Raw genomic sequence first — 18862 nt, forward strand, 5'->3', positions numbered from 1 at the left:
TCAGAAAATGATAATTGTCCCTGCACGTTTCCTTTCCAACTTCCTTCAAACATTTTAGGCCATTTACTACCTGGGTTTGGTTTTGTTCACTCTTAATTTTGTAAACATTTTAATTAATTTTTAATATTTATCTCAAGTGCTGATTCTTCCTCACAATTCTCAGGTACTGCTATAGTATTGAATGCTGATTAGCCTCATGTTTCTTTTGTATGATTTCAAAATTTCTTTTTCAAAATAAAACAGCTGAATGATTTGGTGAGTCTCGTGAGAGGGAAGCTGACGAGAATGCAAAGAACAATATTATCAGCACTGATTGTGATTGAAGTTCATGCCAAGGACGTAGTGGCTAACCTTCTGGAGGAAAATGTTCAAAGTGAGAATGACTTTGAATGGATCAGCCAGCTTCGGTAAATGCTTGTTTTATTATTAGATCAGTTTAAATGGTTTGCAACAGAGACGAGTGGTTTACCACCATCATAATCCAATGTACTAGAAGTCCCCAAGTGGTTCTTCCACATAGCTTCCTGAAATGAAACAAGTACAGAGTCATAGAGTCATAGAGATGTATTGCATGGAAACAGACCCTTCGGTCCAACCCGTCCATGCCGACCAGATATCCCAACCCAATCTAGTCCCACCTGCCAGCAACCGGCCCATATCCCTCCAAACCCTTCCTATTCATATACCCATCCAAATGCCTCTTAAATGTTGCAATTGTACCAGCCTCCACCACTTCCTCTGGCAGCTCATTCCATACACGTATCACCCTCTGCGTGAAAAAGTTGCCCCTTAGGTCTCTTTTATATCTTTCCCCTCTCACCCTAAACCTATGCCCTCTAGTTCTGGACTCCCCAATCCCAGGAAAAGACTTTGCCTATTTATCCTATCCACGCCCCTCATAATTTTGTAAACCTCTATAAGGTCACCCCTTAGCCTCCAACGCTCCAGGGAAAACAGCCCCAGCCTGTTCAGCCTCTCCCTATAGCTCAAATCTTCCAACCCTGGCAACATCCTTGTAAATCTTTTCTGAACCCTTTCAAGCTTCATAACATCTTTCCGATAGGAAGGAGACCAGAATTGCATGCAATATTCCAACAGTGGCCTAACCAATGTCATGTACAGCCGCAACATGACCTCCCAACTCCTGTACTCAATACTCTGACCAATAAAGGAAAGCAGACCATATGCCTTCTTCACTATCCTATCTGCCTGTGACTCCACTTTCAAGGAGCTATGAACCTGCACTCCAAGGTCTCTTTTCTCAGCAACACTCCCACGGACCTTACCATTAAGTGTATAAGTCCTGCTAAGATTTGCTTTCCCAAATTGCACTTATCTGAATTAAACTCCATCTGCCACTTCTCTGCCCATTGGCCCATCTGGTCAAGATCCTTTTGTAATCTGAGGTATTCCTCTTCGCTGTCCACTACATCTCCAATTTTGGTGTCATCTGCAAACGTACTAACTGTACCTCTTGTGCTCGCATCCAAATTATTTATGTAAATGACAAAACGTAGAGGACCCAGCACCAGTCCTTGTGGCACTCCACTGGTCACAGGCCTCCAGTCTGAAAAACAACCCTCCATCACCACCCTCTGTCTTCTACCTTTGAGCCAGTTCTGTATCCAAATGGCTAGTTCTCCCATGAGATCTAACCTTTCTAATCAGTCTCCCATGGGGAACCTTGTCAAACGCCTTACTGAAGTCCATATAGATCACATCCAGCACTCTGCCGTCATCAATCCTCTTTGTTACTTCTTCAAAACACTCAATCAAGTTTGTGAGACATGATTTCCCACGCACAAAACCATGTTGACTATCCCTAATCAGTCCTTGCCTTTCCAAATACATGTACAACCTGTCCCTCAGGATTCCCTCCAATAACTTGCCCACCACTAAGGTCAGGCTCACTGGTCTATAGTTCCCTGGCTGGTCCTTATCAACTTTCTTAAAGAATGACACCATGTTTGCCAACCTCCAGTCTCCTCACCTGGGACTATTGATTATATAAATATCACAGCAAAAGGCCCAGCAATCACTTCTCTAGTTTCCCACAGAGTTCTCGGGTACATCTGATCAGGTCCTGGGGATTTATCCACTTTTATGTGTTTCAAGGCATCCAGCACTTCCTCCTCTGTAACATGGACATTTTGCAAGATGTCACCATCTATTTTTCTACAGTCTATATCTTCCATATCCTTTTCCACACTAAATACTGATGCAAAATACTCATTTAGTATCTCCCCTATTTTCTGCCTTGCTGACCTTTGAGGAGCCCTATTCTCTCCCGAGTTACCCTTTTGTTTTTAATGTATTTGTAAAAGCCCTTTGGATTTTCCTTAATTCTATTTGCCAAAGCTATCTCATGTCCCCTTTTTGCCCTCCTGATTTCCCTCTTAAGTATAGATTAGACTGGATTACCTAAAGTGTAGGACCAGGCCCTTCGGCCCAACAAGTCCACACCGACCCTCCAAAGAGTAACTCACCCAGTCCCAGTATACTCCTACTTCCTTTATACTCTTCTAAGGATTCACTCAATCTATCCTGTCTATACCTTACATATGCTTCCTTCTTTTTCTTAACCAAACCATCAATTTCTTTAGTAATCCAGCATTCCCTATACCTACCAGCCTTTCGTTTCACTCTGACAGGAATATACTTTTTCTGGATTCTCGTTATCTCATTTCTGAAGGCTTCCCATTTTCCAGCCGTCCCTTTACCTGTGAACATCTGCCCCCAGTCAGCTTTTGAAAGTTCTTGCCTAATACCATCAAAATTGGCCTTTCTCCAATTTGGAACTTCAACTTTTAGATCTGGTCTATCCTTTTCCATCAGTATTTTAAATCTAATACAATTATGGTCGCTGGCCACAAAGTGCTCCCCCACTGACACCTCGGTCACCTTCCCTGCCTTATTTCCCAAGAGTAGGTCAAGTGTTGCACCTTCTTGAGTAGGTACATCCACATACTGAATCAGAAATTTTCTTGTACGCACTTAACAAATACTTCTCCATCTAAACCTTTAACACTATTGCAGTCCCAGCCTATGTTTGGAAAGTTAAAATCCCGTACCATAACCACCCTATTATTCTTACAGATAGCTGAGATCTCCTCACAAGTTTGTTTCTCAATTTCCTTCTGACTATTAGGGGGTCTATAATACAATCCCAATAAGGTGATCATCCCTTTCTTATTTCTCAGTTCCACCCAAATAACTTGCCTGGATGTATTTCCAGGAATATCCTCCCTCAGCACAGCTGTAATGCTATCCCTTATCAAAAATGCCACCCCCCTCCTCTCTTGCCTCCTTTTCTATCCTTCCTGTAGCATTTGTATCCTGGAACATTAAGCTGCCAGTCCTGCCCATCCCTGAGCCACGTTTCTATCATTGTTATGATATTCCAGTCCCATATTCCTAACATGCCCTGAGTTCACCTGCCTTCCCTGTTAGGTCCCTTGCATTGAAATAAATGCAGTTTAATCTATTAGTCCTACCTTGTCCCTGCCTGCCCTGACTGTTTGACTCGCTTCTGTTCTCAACTGTACCAGTCTCAGATTGAAATCTTTCCTCACTATCTCCCTTGGTCCCCCCAACCCCCTATCTTACTAGTTTAAATCCTCCTGAGTAACTCTAGCAAATTTCCCTGACAGGTAAAAACAATGACTGCAGATGCTGGAAAGCAGATTCTGGATTAGTGGTGCTGGAAGAGCACAGCAGTTCAGGCAGCATCCAAGGAGCTTCGAAATCGACGTTTCGGGCAAAAAGGGCTTTTGCCCGACACGTCGATTTCGAAATTTCCCTGCCAGTATATTAGTCTCCTTCCAATTTAGCTGCAATCCGTCCTTCTTGTACAGGTCACTTCTACCCCAAAAGAGATTCCAATGATCCAAAAATGTGAATCCTTCTCCCATATACCAGCTCGTCAGCCATGCATGCATCTGCACTATCCTCCTGTTCCTACCCTTACTAGCTCGTAGCACTGGGAGTAATCCAGATATTACTACTCTCAAGGATCTCCTTTTTAAATTTCTGGCTAACTCTCTGTGATCTCCCTTTAGAATCTTAACCTTTTCCCTTCCTATGACGTTGGTTCCAATGTGGATAATGACCTCTTGCTGGCTGCTCTCCCCCTTGAGAACATTCTGCACTCTCTGAGACATCCTTGATCCTGGCACCAGGGAAGCAACACACCCCATTCTGCTTTTTCGCTGCTGGCCGCAGGAACATCTGTCTGTACCTCGGACTAGAGAATCCCCTAACACAATTGATTTCTTGGAACCGGACGTACCCCTCGTTTCATTAGATCCAGTCTCCATACCAGAAACTTGGCTGTTCGTGCAACGTTCCCCTGAGAATCCATCATCCCCTACATTTTCCAAAACAGCATACCTGTTTGAAATGGGTATATCCAGAAAAGACTCTTGCACTAGCTGCCTACCTCTCTTACCTTTCCTGGAGTTAACCCATTTATGTGACTGTATCTGAGACATTCCTCCCCCCCCTTCCTATAACTGCCAACCATCACATACTGTTGCTGTTGCAAATTCCTCATTGCTTATAACTGTCTCTCCAACCGATCCATTCGCTCTGATAAGATTCGCATCCAACAGCATTTATGGCAGATATAATCTGCAGTAACCCTTAAACTCTCTTTAAACTCCCACATCTGACAAGAAGTACATAGCACTGCAAAGACCATTTTGGCTCCATCACAATCTACAGACCCAGAAAATAACACCGTCTTATTCCTCTACAAAACACTGCCCCAGGTTAAATTGGCCGCCTTAATTTCTCTGCCCCTCTTACCCATTCCAACTTCTCTCCATCCGAACTTTCTGCCCTTCGCTCCCTTAGGTCCAACCCCAACCTTGTTATCAAATCTGCTGACAAAGGGGGTTGCCGTCTGGCGTACTGACCTTTACCTCGCAGAGGCTGAGTGCCAACTCTCAGATTCCTCCTCCTACCTCCCCCTGGAGCATGACCACACCACTGAGCATCAAGCCATTGTCTCCAACACCGTGACTGACCTCATTTCCTCCGAACGCCTCCCCCCCCGCCCACAGCTTCCAACCTCATAGTCTCCCAACCCCGGACAGCCCGCTTCTACCTACTCCCCAAAATCCACAAGAAGGACTATCCCGGCAGGCCCATTGTGTCAGCATGCTCCTGCCCCACTGAACTTATTTCCTCCTTACTCCTCTGGTTTACTCCCTCCCCATCTACATCCGGGATCCCTCTGATGCCCTGCGACACATTGACAGCTTTCAATTCGCAGGCCCTAGCCACCTTCTATTCACTATGGACGTGCAATCTCTTTACACCCCAATCCCACACCAAGATGTCTTGAAAGCTCTTCACTTCTTTCTCGAAAAGAGGCCCAAACAATCTCCATCCACCACCACTCTCCTCCACCTGGCTGAACTTGGTCTCTCTCTCTCAACAACTTCTCCTTCAACTCATCCCATTTTCTCCAAATCAAAGTTGTAGCAATGGGTACCCGCATGGGTCCTAGCTATGCCTGCCTTTTCATGGGGTATGTGGAACATTTCTTGTTCCAGGCCTACCTGGGTCCGCTCCCACAACTGCTTTATCGGTACATCGATGACTTTATTAGTACATCGATGACTATTTCGGTGCGGCTTCATGCTCTCGTCCTGATCTGGAAAAATTCATAAACTTCACTTCTAGTTTCCATCCCTCCATCACCTTCACCTGGTCCATCTCCAACACTTGCCTTCCTTACCTTGACCTTTCTGTCTCCATTTCCGGCAATAGTCTATCCACTAATATCCATTACATTCCCACTGACTCCCACAGCTATCTGGACTGCAGCTCTTCTCACCCTATGTCCTATAAGGACTCTATCCCATTCTCTCAGCTCCTTTGCCTCCGCCACATTTGTTCCGATGAGGCCACTTTCCAAAGTGGTGCTCTTAATATGTACTCCTTCTTCTCCAACCGTGGCTTTCCACCTACAGTTGTTGACAGGGCTCTCGACAGCGTGCGGTCCATCTCCCGCGCCATGACCCTCACTCCCAGAACAAGGATAGGGTCCCTCTTGTTCTCACCTTTCACCCCACCAGCCTTCACATGCAAAGAATAATCCTCCGCCATTTTCACCAACTCCAACACGACACCACCACTAAACATATCTTCCCTTCTCTCCCCCTGTCTGCATTCTGCAGAGATCATTCCCTCCGGGACAACCTAGCCCACTCCTCCATCACACTTAACACCTCTCCCATCAACACGGCACCTTCCCATGCAATCACAGAAGGTGCAACACCTGCCCCTTTACCTCTTCCATGCTCACCATCCAAGGCCCCAGACACTCATTTCAGATTAAGCAGCGTTTCACTTGTACCTCTTTCAATTTGATCTATTGTATTCGTTGCTCCCAATGTGGTCTCCCCTATATCAGAGAGACATAACGCCGACTGGGTGATCGCTTTGCTGAGCACCTTTGGTCTGTACGCAACCAGATCCCAGACCTTCCTGTGGCTTGCCACTTTAACACACAATCCTGCTCCTATGCCCACATGTCTGTCCTTGGCCTGCTGCAATGTTCCAGTGAAGCTCAACACAAACTGGAGGAACAGTATCTTCCGACTAGGCATGTTACAGCCTGCCGGTCTCAACATTGAATTCAACAACTTCAGATGATTATCCCACCTCGACCCCTCTGTTTTCATTCTGCTCCATAATTTTATTTCATTTATTTTATTTATCTTTTTTTATTTTTTTTTTCACTGTTCTGTACCTCTTATTTCTTGATTATCGCTCTTTCGCTCCCCACTCTCTCATCACCTTTTTCCTCTCCTCTTCCCCCTTTGCTACCCTTCTCCCCTGTTTTCCATTTTGCCTCTGCTTCACCCATCGCCCCCATCCCCCAAAGATTTTGTCACATAGCACTGGCTTCAGCCTTGGTCATTCACAGCTCCTAATCTCCCTATAATCTCTCTATGCACTGTCATTATCATCTCTTTATTGCTACCTTTGCTTCTGGAGCCATGACTCACCTTCTCTTAGCTTAGTATAAATACTTCCCTCTTTCTCCCTTTTTTTGGCTTTGACAAAGGGTCAGTCAGACTCGAAACGTAAGCTCTTTTCTCTCCTTACAGATGCTGCCAGACCTGCTGAAATTTTCCAGCATTTTGTCTTTTGGTTTCAGATTCCAGCATCCGCAGTAATTTGCTTTTACCCAGGTTAAATTAGTAGTTATGGCTTATATTTTAAGTTTAATCAAGAGACGTATCTCCAAAAACAAAATAGCAAGAAAGAACCCACTCTACTCACTATTGCAGCCTTTCTATTGGACACACTTAAAACTATGATTAACTTATCTGATTCTGTGCTGTGAACTTCGCCCAACAGTTCCTCCAAGATCAGTTGTGAATTTGACTGTTTGTCAATTTTCCCAGATGCACTCCAATGTCGAGCGATGCATGAATTCGAAACAGCAAAGGCAGTAGCTGTGCAGGTTTTCTCTCTCTCTCTCTCTCTCCCTCTCCCTCTCTCCTGTACTGTCCTCACCATGTGCTTCCTTTGTTTTTTCTTTTCCCTTTTAAAACTGCTGTTATTTTGGCTTCTTTTTTCCAAAGTTCCAAAACAATGCATCAGCATATAAAACAGTTATTGCTGCTCCTGGAATTCGAGGAAATCACCTCTAGCATCTAAAATACCTCAAAAAAGGAGCAACTATTACAGCCAGAAATTTTTCCCGTCCTCCATCTTGGATTACCCAGCATCATGTACAGCATAGAAACAGACCCTTCCGTCCAACCCGTCCATGCCGACCAGCTATCCAAACCCAATCTAGTCCCACCTGCCACCGGCCCATATCCCTCCAAACCCTTCCTAATCATATACCCATCCAAATGCCTCTTAAATGTTGCAATTGTACCAGCCTCCACCACTTCCTCTGGCAGCTCATTCCATACACATATCACCCTCTGCGTGAAAAAGTTGCCCCTTAGGTCTCTTTTATATCTTTCCCCTCTCACCCTAAACTTATGCCCTCTAGTTCTGGACTCCCTGACCCCAGAGAAAAGACTTTGCCTATTTACCCTATCCATGCCCCTTAAAAATTTGTAAACCTCTATAAGGTCACCCCTCAGCCTCCGACGCTCCATGAAAAGAGTCCCAGCCTGTTCAGCCTCCCCGTATAGCTTAAATCCTCCAACCTTGGCAACATCCCTGTGAATCTTTTCTGAACCCTTTCAAGTTTCACAACATCTTTCCAATAGGAAGGAGACAAAGTTGCATGCAATATTCCAACAGTGGCCTAACCAATATCCTCTACAACCGCAACATGACCTCCCAACTCCTGTACGCAAGACTCTGACCAATAAAGGAAAGCATATCAAATGCCTCCTTCACTATCCAATCTACCTGCGACTCCACTTTCACGGAGCTATGAACCTGCATTCCAAGGTCTCTTTGTTCAGCAACACTCCCTAGGACCTTACCATTAAGTGTATAAGTCCTGCGAAGACTTGCTTTCCCAAAATGCAGCACCTCGCATTTATCTGAGTTAAACTCCATCTGTCACATCTCAGCCCATTGGCTCATCTGATCACGATCCTTTTGTAATCTGAGGTAACATTCTTCGCTGTCCACTACACCTCCAATTTTGGTGTCATCTGCAAACTTACTAACTGTACCTCTTATGCTCGCATCCAAATCATTTATGTAAATGGCAAAACGTAGAGGACCCAGCACCGATCCTTGTGGCACTCCACTGGTCACAGGCATCCAGTCTGAAAACCAACCCTCCACCACCACTCTCCATCTTCTACCTTTGAGCCAGTTCTGTATCCAAATGGCTAGTTCACCCTGTATTCTGTGAGATCTAACCTTGCTAATCAGTCTCCCGTGGGGAACCTTGTCGAACCCCTTACTGAAGTCCATATAGATCACATCTGCTGCTCTGCCCTCATCAATCCTCTTTGTTACTTCCTCAAAAAACTCAATCAAGTTTGTGAGACATGATTTCCCACACACAAAGCCATGTTGACTATCCCTAATCTGTCCTTGCCTTTCCAAATACATGTACATCCTGTCCCTCAGGATTCCCTCCAACAACAACATGCCCACCACCGACGTCAGGTTCCCTGGTCTATAATTCCCTGGCTTGTCCTTACCACCTTTCTTAAGCAGTGACACTACGTTAGCCAACCTCCAGTCTTCATGCGTTTCAAGATATTCAGCACTTCCTCCTCTGTAATATGGACATTTTATGGACATTTTCCAAGATGTCACCATCTATTTCCCTACAGTCTATATCTTCCATATCCTTTTCCACACTAAATACTGATGCAAAATGCTCATTTATTATCTCCCCCATTTTCTGTGGCTCCACACAAAGGCCACCTTGCTGATCTTTGAGGGGCCCTATTCTCTTCCTAGTTACCCTTTTGTCCTGACTGTATTTGTAAAAACTCTTTGGATTCTCCTTAATTCTATTTGCCAAAGCTATCTCATGTCCACATTTTGCCTTCCTGATTTCTCCCTTAAGTATACTCCTACTTCCTTTATACTCTTCTAAGGGTTCACTCGATCTATCCTGTCTATACCTTACATATGCTTCCTTCTTTTTCTTTTTTTTTATAGATATTTTTATGAGAAATTTAACATTTTTACAAGTTTACAAAAATAAACTAAACTAAACTCTCAAATACAAACATTGATATACAATTAAATCAAATATACATTAGCCAAAATTTAACAAAAGAAAAAAAAATACCGAAAAAGAAAAAAAAACAAAACTCAACCGTCTACTAATCTAACCTACAACTAACCAGATTGTATATTTAAGTCTCTTACATGCTTGGAATGTGTTAACATCAAATGTAATAAAACCCGTATTCGTGCGGGATTCCTCTCCTCAGGGGCCCCGGACCAGCCAGGTTTGTAATCTCAATTAAATAAAAGCCCTTGTTAGGATAGCCGAAATATCTGTGTTTATGTAATTCAAGAAGGGCTGCCATATTTTATAAAATAATTCGGTCTTTCGGTGCACCATATTTGTAAGGAAGTCAAGGGGAATACATTCCATAATTAATCTGTGCCAATTTGAAAGTCCAAGGGGGCCCTCAGCCACCCAGTTCACCAAAATATTTTTCCTTGCACAGAAAGAGAGAATAGAAAATAGTCTCTTCCCATACATGTCCAGGGAGGGAAAGTTCGAAAAGCCCAAAAGGAGAGATACAGGGTCCACTTTAATTTCCATTCCTAAAATTTCTGTCAGGGTACTTGCTACTTTAGTCCAATATCTACGGATCTTATAACAGGTCCATAGGCAATGTACAAGAGTGCCCACCTCTATTTTGCATTTGGGACACATTGGAGATGCTCCTGCCTTAAATTTTGCCAATCGAACCGGTGCTATATGGGCCCTATAAAGTATCTTCAGCTGGATAGCCTGGGTTCTGTTACAGATAGTAATTCTTCTAGCGTTTTCCCAAATATCATTCCATGTTTCTATCGAGATTTCTAGTCCCAAATCCTGATCCCATGTTTTAAGCAGATTATCCACATCTCCTGATACTTCATCATGGAGTAAATGATAAATAGTACTGATGGAAGATACCCCCACTGGTTGTAGGACACTACATTCTCTATCTGATTTATAAAGACTATCTAATAACGTAGTCTTCTTCTGTATATAGTCTCGAATTTGGAAGTATCGAAAGAGGTCTCCATTAGGTAATCCGAATTTCTGACGCAGCTGTTCAAAAGACATCAGGACCCCATCTTTAAATAGGTCCCCTAGACATGGATCTCCAGAGTTTAAAAGTGGCATCTGTAAATCCCGGTTGGAATCCTCATGCTCCCACGATCGGTGCGTAGGGGGATGTTTTATGTGAATTACCCTCATTTTGCCGCATTATATTCCAAGCCTTGATTGTATTCAGTATTATAGGGTTTTTACAGTGATCTGTAATGATTTTCCTCTTGTCTGAAAATAAAAGGTTAATAAGTGGGTATTTTATTTGAGAGGCCTCGATGTCCAACCAGATTGATTGTGGATCAGACAAGACCCAATCAGCTATGTAACTTAATAGGGAACTTAAATGATATTTCCTAAAATCTGGGAAGTCCAATCCTCCCCTTGTCTGTGGAAGCTGTAGCTTCTTCAGCTTAATGAGGGGCCGTCTATGATTCCAGATAAAGGAACCCAGCCAGCCATATAATTTACGTAGAGCCATCCCCGGCAGCATCACCGGAAGCATTCTCAGAGGATAGGAGAGGGGGCAGGACATTCATTTTAATTAGTGCTATTCTACCCAACCAGGAAATTGGAAGGTCTCCCCATGGCTGGAGGTCCTGCCTTATGCTTTCCAGTAAATGCATAAAATTAGTCTTATACAACTGACCAAATACTGGAGTAATAAAAATGCCTAAATATAAGAAGCCCTCCAGGGACCAACGAAAGGGAAAAAGGGATCTGTCCACTAAATGGGGTGTCATAGGAAGGCCACCTATTGGCATAGCCTCCGATTTTGAAAAATTAATTTTATAGCCTGAGAATGCGCTAAATGTATTAATAACTTGGATTAGGTGAGGTACGGACATCAGAGGATTACTGAGGAATAGAAGAACATCATCTGCATAAAGGGTAATTTTATTTTTACTTGTACCAATCCTCGGGGCCGTTATATTAGGATCAGCTCGTATAGCTTCTGCTAGTGGTTCAATTATTAGCGTAAATAACAATGGCGAGAGAGGACATCCCTGACGGCAGCCCCTACCCACACTGAAGCTATCCGAACCTAATCCATTGGTAACCACAACTGCTTTGGGATCACTATACAATGTTGAGACCCATTTGGTAAACACCTGTCCAACGCCAAACCGTTCCAATGTGTAAAACAAATATGACCATTCAACCTTATCAAATGCCTTTTCCTCGTCTAATGAAACTACTACTCCTCGTATCTTTCCCTGATGACAGGCTTGAATCATATTCAAAACCCTTCTAATATTATTGGATGATCTATGGCCCTTAATAAACCCCGTCTGATCCTCCTTTATAATATGTGGCAGTACCCTTTCTAGTCTCAGTGCTAACGTTTTAGAAAGGATTTTAAAATCTACATTTAGCAAGGATATTGGTCTGTATGATGCACAATCTTCTGGATCCTTTCCTTTTTTAAGGATAAGAGAGATATTTGCCTCTTTCAGCGAAGGCGGGAGACAGCCCTGACTATATGCATAGTTATACATGTCCATAAGTGGACTAGCCAATATTTCTGTAAATTCTTTATAGAATTCAGTTTGAAAACCATCTGGGCCCGGTGCCTTACCGCTCTGAAGTTGCCTAATTGCATCAAGTATTTCTTGGACTGTTAGAGGAGCATTTAGGACCGATACCTATTCCGGAGTTAGGCCCGGAAAGGTCAAATTTTTTTAAAATGACTGCATCCTCCTAGTCCTATCTTCACAATCCTGCGATTTATATAACTCAGAATAAAATTCTCTAAAGATCGCATTAATCTTTTTATGATCATGAGTCAAAATACCCGTACTTTCCTTGATAGATGTAATAGGCTGAGGGGCCTTTTTTTTTTCTTTGCAAGAAATGCTAAGTATCTACTCAGTTTGTCGCCATATTCATATAACCTTTGTTTTGCAAATAATATTTCCCTCTTAGCCGTTTGAGTAAGTGTAGTGTTTAGAGCTGTCCTAAGAACCGTAATACTTTGCAATTTAATAATAGAAGGTCTATTAGTGTATGCTGTTTCAGCTGCTTTTAAGCGAGCTTCAAGCAGACGCTGTTGTTGTTCTCCCTTCAATTTTTTCTGGGTCGCTGAGTAGGAGATGATCAAACCTTGCGTGTAAGCTTTGATGGTCTCCCACATCATTGATGGGTTGCTAGCCGTACCTGAATTAATTTCTAAAAAAGTTTTAAATTCTTGAGAGAAGTACTTACAAATTTACTATCTTTCATTCGGAAGGGGTCCGTACGCCAATGCCGAGGGGATGTCCCATTGTTCCTCGCCTTAGTTTCCATATATACAGCAGCGTGGTCGGAAATTACTATACTACCTATTTTACAGGATGATATGGAATTTTTAAAAATCGAGGGGGCAAAAAACATATCAATTCTGGTATGACATTTATGTGGATTGGAGTAGAAAGAAAAATCTCTGCCCTGTGGATGAAGACATCTCCATACATCTACTAATCCTAATTCTTTGTTCAGATCCATCAATTGTCTAGATCTGGGAGATACTCCTGCAGGACTCTTGGGAATTCTATCTATTTCCGGATCCATAATACAATTAAAGTCTCCCCCTATAATTGTATGACAGGCACCAAATGCCATCAATTTTGAAAAGGCTTCCGTTATAAATTTAAAGGGGTGTGCCGGGGGGCAGTGCAAATTTAAAATCCCATATTCCTCTCCACTTATAACGGCTTTAATCAAAATATATCGCCCAGATTCATCGTTTATCTGATTTAGGATTTTGAGAGGGAAATTCTTCTGAACAAGAATAACAACTCCCCTGCTTTTTGAGCTAAAAGAAGAAAAAAAGGCCTGATCAAATCCACCCTGTCGTAATTTCAAGTGTTCTTTATCCGTCAGGTGTGTCTCCTGTAGGAGAGCTATATCAACTCTTTCTTTCTTAAGATTTGATAATATTTTCTTCCTTTTGACTGGCGAATTACTCCCCTTGACATTCCAGGTGCACCACTTAACCGACTGATCAACCATAATCATCTGGGCAAATCTGAGACCCCTCGGGAGGGGGAACCCTATCCAAAACATCCCGAGCGTAGAGCATATAAAATTTACAAATATAAAGGCTCTCTAATACACTCACAACAGTATAATAAAAAACAATTTCTAAATTTAAAAAAAATAAAGGGTATCTAAGTGGAGATTTTCCCCCTTGTTCCCAGGGGGTGTTACTTCCTCTCCAAAAGTCCATCATATCCTCTCCCAACCAATGCCCCACCCTTGACCCAGGCGGTCCTCAATAAAATGAGGAGAATTCAGATATAATACAAAGCTAGAGTTAACAGTGAGCACCCTACCCCCACCCACACCAACACCTGGATATATTTGGTAATGTTAATACCATATATAAACATATAACTATAAAATTACAACCTCAACAAATAATAATTAAATATAATAATACAAAATAACAAGGGAGAAACAACCCCGCTCCTAAAGACAGAGGTAAAATAGAGTAACATATATATATATTTACACACATATACATACATACCCACATATATACATAAAATACTAAAAGAAAACAACCCCAAGGGGAGGAGAAAATTAAATCCCTCTTCCCCCCCCCCCCCCCCCCTCCATGATAATATTAAACAGTAAGGTAAGAAAAAGAAAAAAAAGGGGGGATATAAACCAAAGCGGGGGGAAAGGCAAACCAACATCCATTATCTCTTACAGTTTATCTAAGAGAGTCCAAGAATTCCTTAGCCTTTTCTGGTGATCCGAAGTTATACACGGATCCTTCATGGTTAAAGCGTAGCGTCGCTGGGTAGCGTAAGGAGTACTGAATATTTAAGTCCCTTAAACGCTTCTTTGCCTCATCGAATGCCTTCCTCTTTCGGACCAGAACTGGGGAAAAGTCCTGGAATAACATGATCTTGGATCCTTTATAGATCATAGCTTGGGGGTCTTTTCCAAGATTTCTAGAAGCTTCTAGGAGTATTTGCCTCTCCCTATAGCTCTGCAGCCGGAACAGGACCGGGCGTGGGCGCTGGTTCGAGCCGGGCCCGCGTATTGCGACCCGGTAGGCCCATTCCACCCTTATCTGGCCTGATCCAGCTTCCAGATTTAAAAGCTGTGGCAGCCACTGCTCGAGGAACGCTATAAGCTGGCCTTCCTCTTCCTGTTCGGGAAGGCCCAGCAAACGAATATTATCGAGGTCATCAATGTAATTCTCTGAGGTCCAGACTCGCTGTACGAGAGTCCGGACCTGATCCACGGCCGATTACGCTGTGGTTTCGGAGATCGTGGCCTTTAGCTCCGCCCCTCCGACTCGGCGCTCGATCTCCTTAATGTCTCGGTTGTGCTTCTGCAGCGCAGCCGAGAGTGAGTCCCATCGATTTCGGGACTCCTCGATAAAACCATCGATCTTCGCATCCAGCTTGGAGATCATCTCCACAAGGCTTGTCACTGTAGTTAAGTCCCCCGTGGCGGCTGTGGACGCCTCAGCTGCAGCTGGAGAGGGTGGGGGAGGGGTTCTTGCTTGCTGAGAGCTGTGGGGTCCCTTCCCTTTGGTCATTTTTACTAAATATTAGACTGTTTAAATGTAATACTAAGCAACTAATTAAATTAAACAGCTATTAAGAATGATTTGGTGAGTGTGGTGGGGGTGGGTGACCCACTTTACCCAAGTCTTGGGACGAGCACTATAGACTCAGACTTGCTGGGTCGCCGCCTTCTTGGATCCCCCCTTTCTTTTTCTTAACCAAACCCTCAATTTCTTTAGTCATCCAACATTCCCTATACCTACCAGCCTTTCCTTTCACCCCGATAGGAATATACTTTCTCTGGATTCTCGTTATCTCATTTCTGAAGGCTTCCCATTTTCCAGCCGTCCCTTTACCTGTGAACATCTGCCCCCAATCAGCTTTTGAAAGTTCTTGCCTAATACTGTCAAAATTAGCCTTTCTTCAATTTAGAACTTCAACTTTTAGATCTGGTCTATCCTTTTCCATCATTATTTTAAATCTAATAGAATTATGGTCGCTGGCCCCAATGAACCACAGTCACCTGCCCTGCCTTATTTCCCTCGAGTAAGTCAAGTGTTGCACCTTCTGGAGTAGGTACATCCACATACTGAATCAGAAAATTTTCTTGTACACGCTTAAGAAATTCCTCTCCATCTAAACCCTTAACACTATTGCAGTCCCAGACTACTTTTGGAAAGTTAAAATCCCCTACCATAACCACCCTATTTTTCTTACAGATAGCTGAGATTTCCTTACAAGTTTGTTTCTCAATTTCCCTCTGACTATTAGGGGGTCTGTAATATAATCCCAATCAGGTTATCATCCCTTTCTTATTTCTCAGTTCCACCCAAATAACTTCCCTGGATGTATTTCCAGGAATATCCTCCCTCAGCACAGCTGTAATGCTATCCCTTATCAAAAATGCCACACCACCCGCTCCCCCCACCCCCCTCTCTTGCCTCCCTTTCTATCCAGCATTTGTATTCTGGAACATTAAGCTGCCATAATGCAATGTTTAAATCCTTTCAGAAAAGAAAATTAGTAGATAGTCTTTGTAAATTTGGTAGCAATAGACAGCAGTTTTCTGAAGTGGTAAACAGCAAAACAAGGTCCAAGATCAAACATCACATGATTAACATAATGCCATTGCGCTGAACATTCTATGCATACATACTAATTATCCAGATTCCTAGCACAGTCTGTGAACAATTGCTTTACTAAATGGCATGTCATTCCCATATGAAATATTTTTTTCTCGTGTAAGTCAGTTTTACCTTTAACTAAAAACCAAAAGAATTGAAAATGGTGTAAATCAGCAACGAAAACAGAAGTTGCTGGAAAAGCTTAGCAGGCCTGATAGCATCTGTGAAGAGAAATCAGAGCTAACATTTCAGGCTTGGTGATCCTTCCTCAGGTCACTGGACTCAAAACACTACCTTTAAATGCTTTGAGGTACACCATAATTATGATAAGGAAGGCAAGTGTTGTGTACAATTTAAGTTTCCAGTCTGCCTCCTAACAGTTTTAACATATATCATTTTCACGTTTAATTCTCTTTGTTTTTCCACAACTATGGTATAGCTAATGATTTTATGATCACTGTTTTTCAAATGCTCCCCAATTAAAATATGCTTTATTTACCCCACTTCATGTTCCTATGCTGTACTAAATTCCTTGCTCATTGAATCAGAAACATACTGATCGGAAAGTTTCTCTTGAAATTCCTCTCCTTTTTGCTTTTAACATTATTATTTTCCTTGTATCTATTAGGACCACTGAAACTACCATTGTTGCTTCTCTAAAATTCCTGCATCTTCTCAAAAGTTCATTCCACTATTTTCTTTCTCATTATTTGATAGGCTTATGTATGTAGTCAGAAATGTAATAGCTCCTCTACAACCTTTAATTTGAGCCAAAATGATTCTATCTTTAAACCCTCAAATAAACTATCCCTTCACAGCATTGTAACAGTATATTTGAGCAAAGATTTGTAGCTAGGGTGCTCGTTGTTGTGGTTCTGTTCGCCGAGCTGGGAATTTGTGTTGCAGACATTTTGTCCCCTGTCTAGGTGACATCCTCAGTGCTTGGGAGCCTCCTGTGAAGACCTTCTGTGATCTTTCCTCCGGCATTTATAGTGGTTTGAATCTGCCGCTTCTGATTGTCAGTTCCAGCTGTCCGCTGCAGTGGCTGGTATATTGGGTCCAGGTCGATGTGCTTGTTGATTGAATCAGTGGATGAGTGCCATGCCTCTAGGAATTCCCTGGCTGTTCTCTGTTTGCTTGTCCTATAATAGTAGTGTTGTCCCAGTCAAACTCATGTTGCTTGTCATCTGCGTGACAGATGAAGCGGCAGATTCAAACCACTATAAATGCCGGAGGAAAGATCACAGAAGGTCTTCACAGGAGGCTCCCAAGCACTGAGGATGTCACCTAGACAGGGGACGAAACGTTTGCAACACAAATTCCCAGCTCGGCGAACAGAACCACACCAGTATATTTGATCAATGCTGCCATACTCCTTCCTTCTTTTATTTCATATTCAATAAAAAAAATCTGGAATTAAGAATCTACTGATAATCACGAAACCATTGTCGATTGTTCAGAAAAACTCACTGACTCGCAAATGTCCTTCAGGGAATGATATCTACCATGCTCACCTGGTCTGGCATTTTGATGTGACTCCAGAGCCACAGCAATATGGTTGACTCTCGTCGCCCACTGAAATAATCTCACAAGCCACTCAGTTGTATCAATCATGACAAAGTTTCAACAAAGAAATGAAACTGACAGACTACCTGGCATCAACCTGGACACCGGAAAAGACAATGGGAGAAACAACCCTGTTGACCCTGGAAAGACTTCCTTATGAACATTTGGGGGCTGGGGCCAAAATTAGCAGAGCTGTCTCACAACTTAGTCAAACAACAGCCTGATATAGTCATACTTGGAGAATTAAACATTAAGGACAATGTCACAGACAATGTCACAGACATCACCATCAACAGCCCTGGATATGTCCTGTTCCATGGGTTGTACAGACCCAGCAGGAAGGCACAGTGGGATACAAACAGGATTGAGTTGTCCTGAGAGTCCTCAACATTGACTCTGGACCCCATGAATTCTCATAGCTTCAGGTTAAGTATGGGCAAGGAAAACTCCTGATAATTACCACCTACCATCCTCCCTTGGTTGATAAATCAGTACTCCTCCATGTTGAAGAAAACTTGGAGGAAGCACTGATGGTGGCAAGGGAGCAAAATGTATCCTGGGTGGGGGATTTCAATGTCCACCATCAAGAGTGGTTCAGCAGCAGCACTACTGATCGAGCTGGTCAAGTCCTAAAGGACACAGCTGCTGGACTAGGTCTGCGGCAGAGGTTAAGGAAACCAACAAGGGGGATAACCTCATCCTTACCAACCTGCTGGCTGCAGATGCATCTGTCTGTGGCAGCATTGGTAAGAGTGACTGCTGCATAATCCTTGGGGAGATGAAGACCTGCCTTCACACAAAGAATATCCTTCATTGTTGTTGTGTGGCACTATCACCATGCTAAATGGGACAGATTTCAAATAGATCTAGCAATTCAACACTGGGCATCCATGAGGCACTATAGGTCATCAACAGCAGCCAAATCATACAATCTGCAA

General features: G+C 43.0%; 1 protein-coding gene and 1 pseudogene across 2 annotated transcripts in view; one reads left to right on the top strand and one right to left on the bottom strand.

Annotated features, from left to right (window-relative positions):
* dnah1 (dynein, axonemal, heavy chain 1) overlaps positions 1-18862 on the top strand; it is a 422195-nt gene that overhangs the window by 149772 nt on the left and 253561 nt on the right. For both annotated transcript variants that reach the window (XM_043708503.2, XM_087994517.1), the window contains one exon: positions 244-407. In XM_043708503.2, coding sequence (XP_043564438.2) covers positions 244-407 — 164 coding nt within the window. The remainder of the gene's footprint in view (positions 1-243; positions 408-18862) is intronic.
* On the bottom strand, positions 14566-15266 carry LOC148147988 (uncharacterized; annotated as a pseudogene).

This window comes from Chiloscyllium plagiosum, unplaced genomic scaffold (assembly GCF_037043375.1).
Source record: "Chiloscyllium plagiosum isolate Xiang-an unplaced genomic scaffold, Cpla_swu_hap1 HiC_scaffold_14, whole genome shotgun sequence".
Classification (NCBI taxonomy): Eukaryota; Metazoa; Chordata; class Chondrichthyes; order Orectolobiformes; family Hemiscylliidae; genus Chiloscyllium; species Chiloscyllium plagiosum.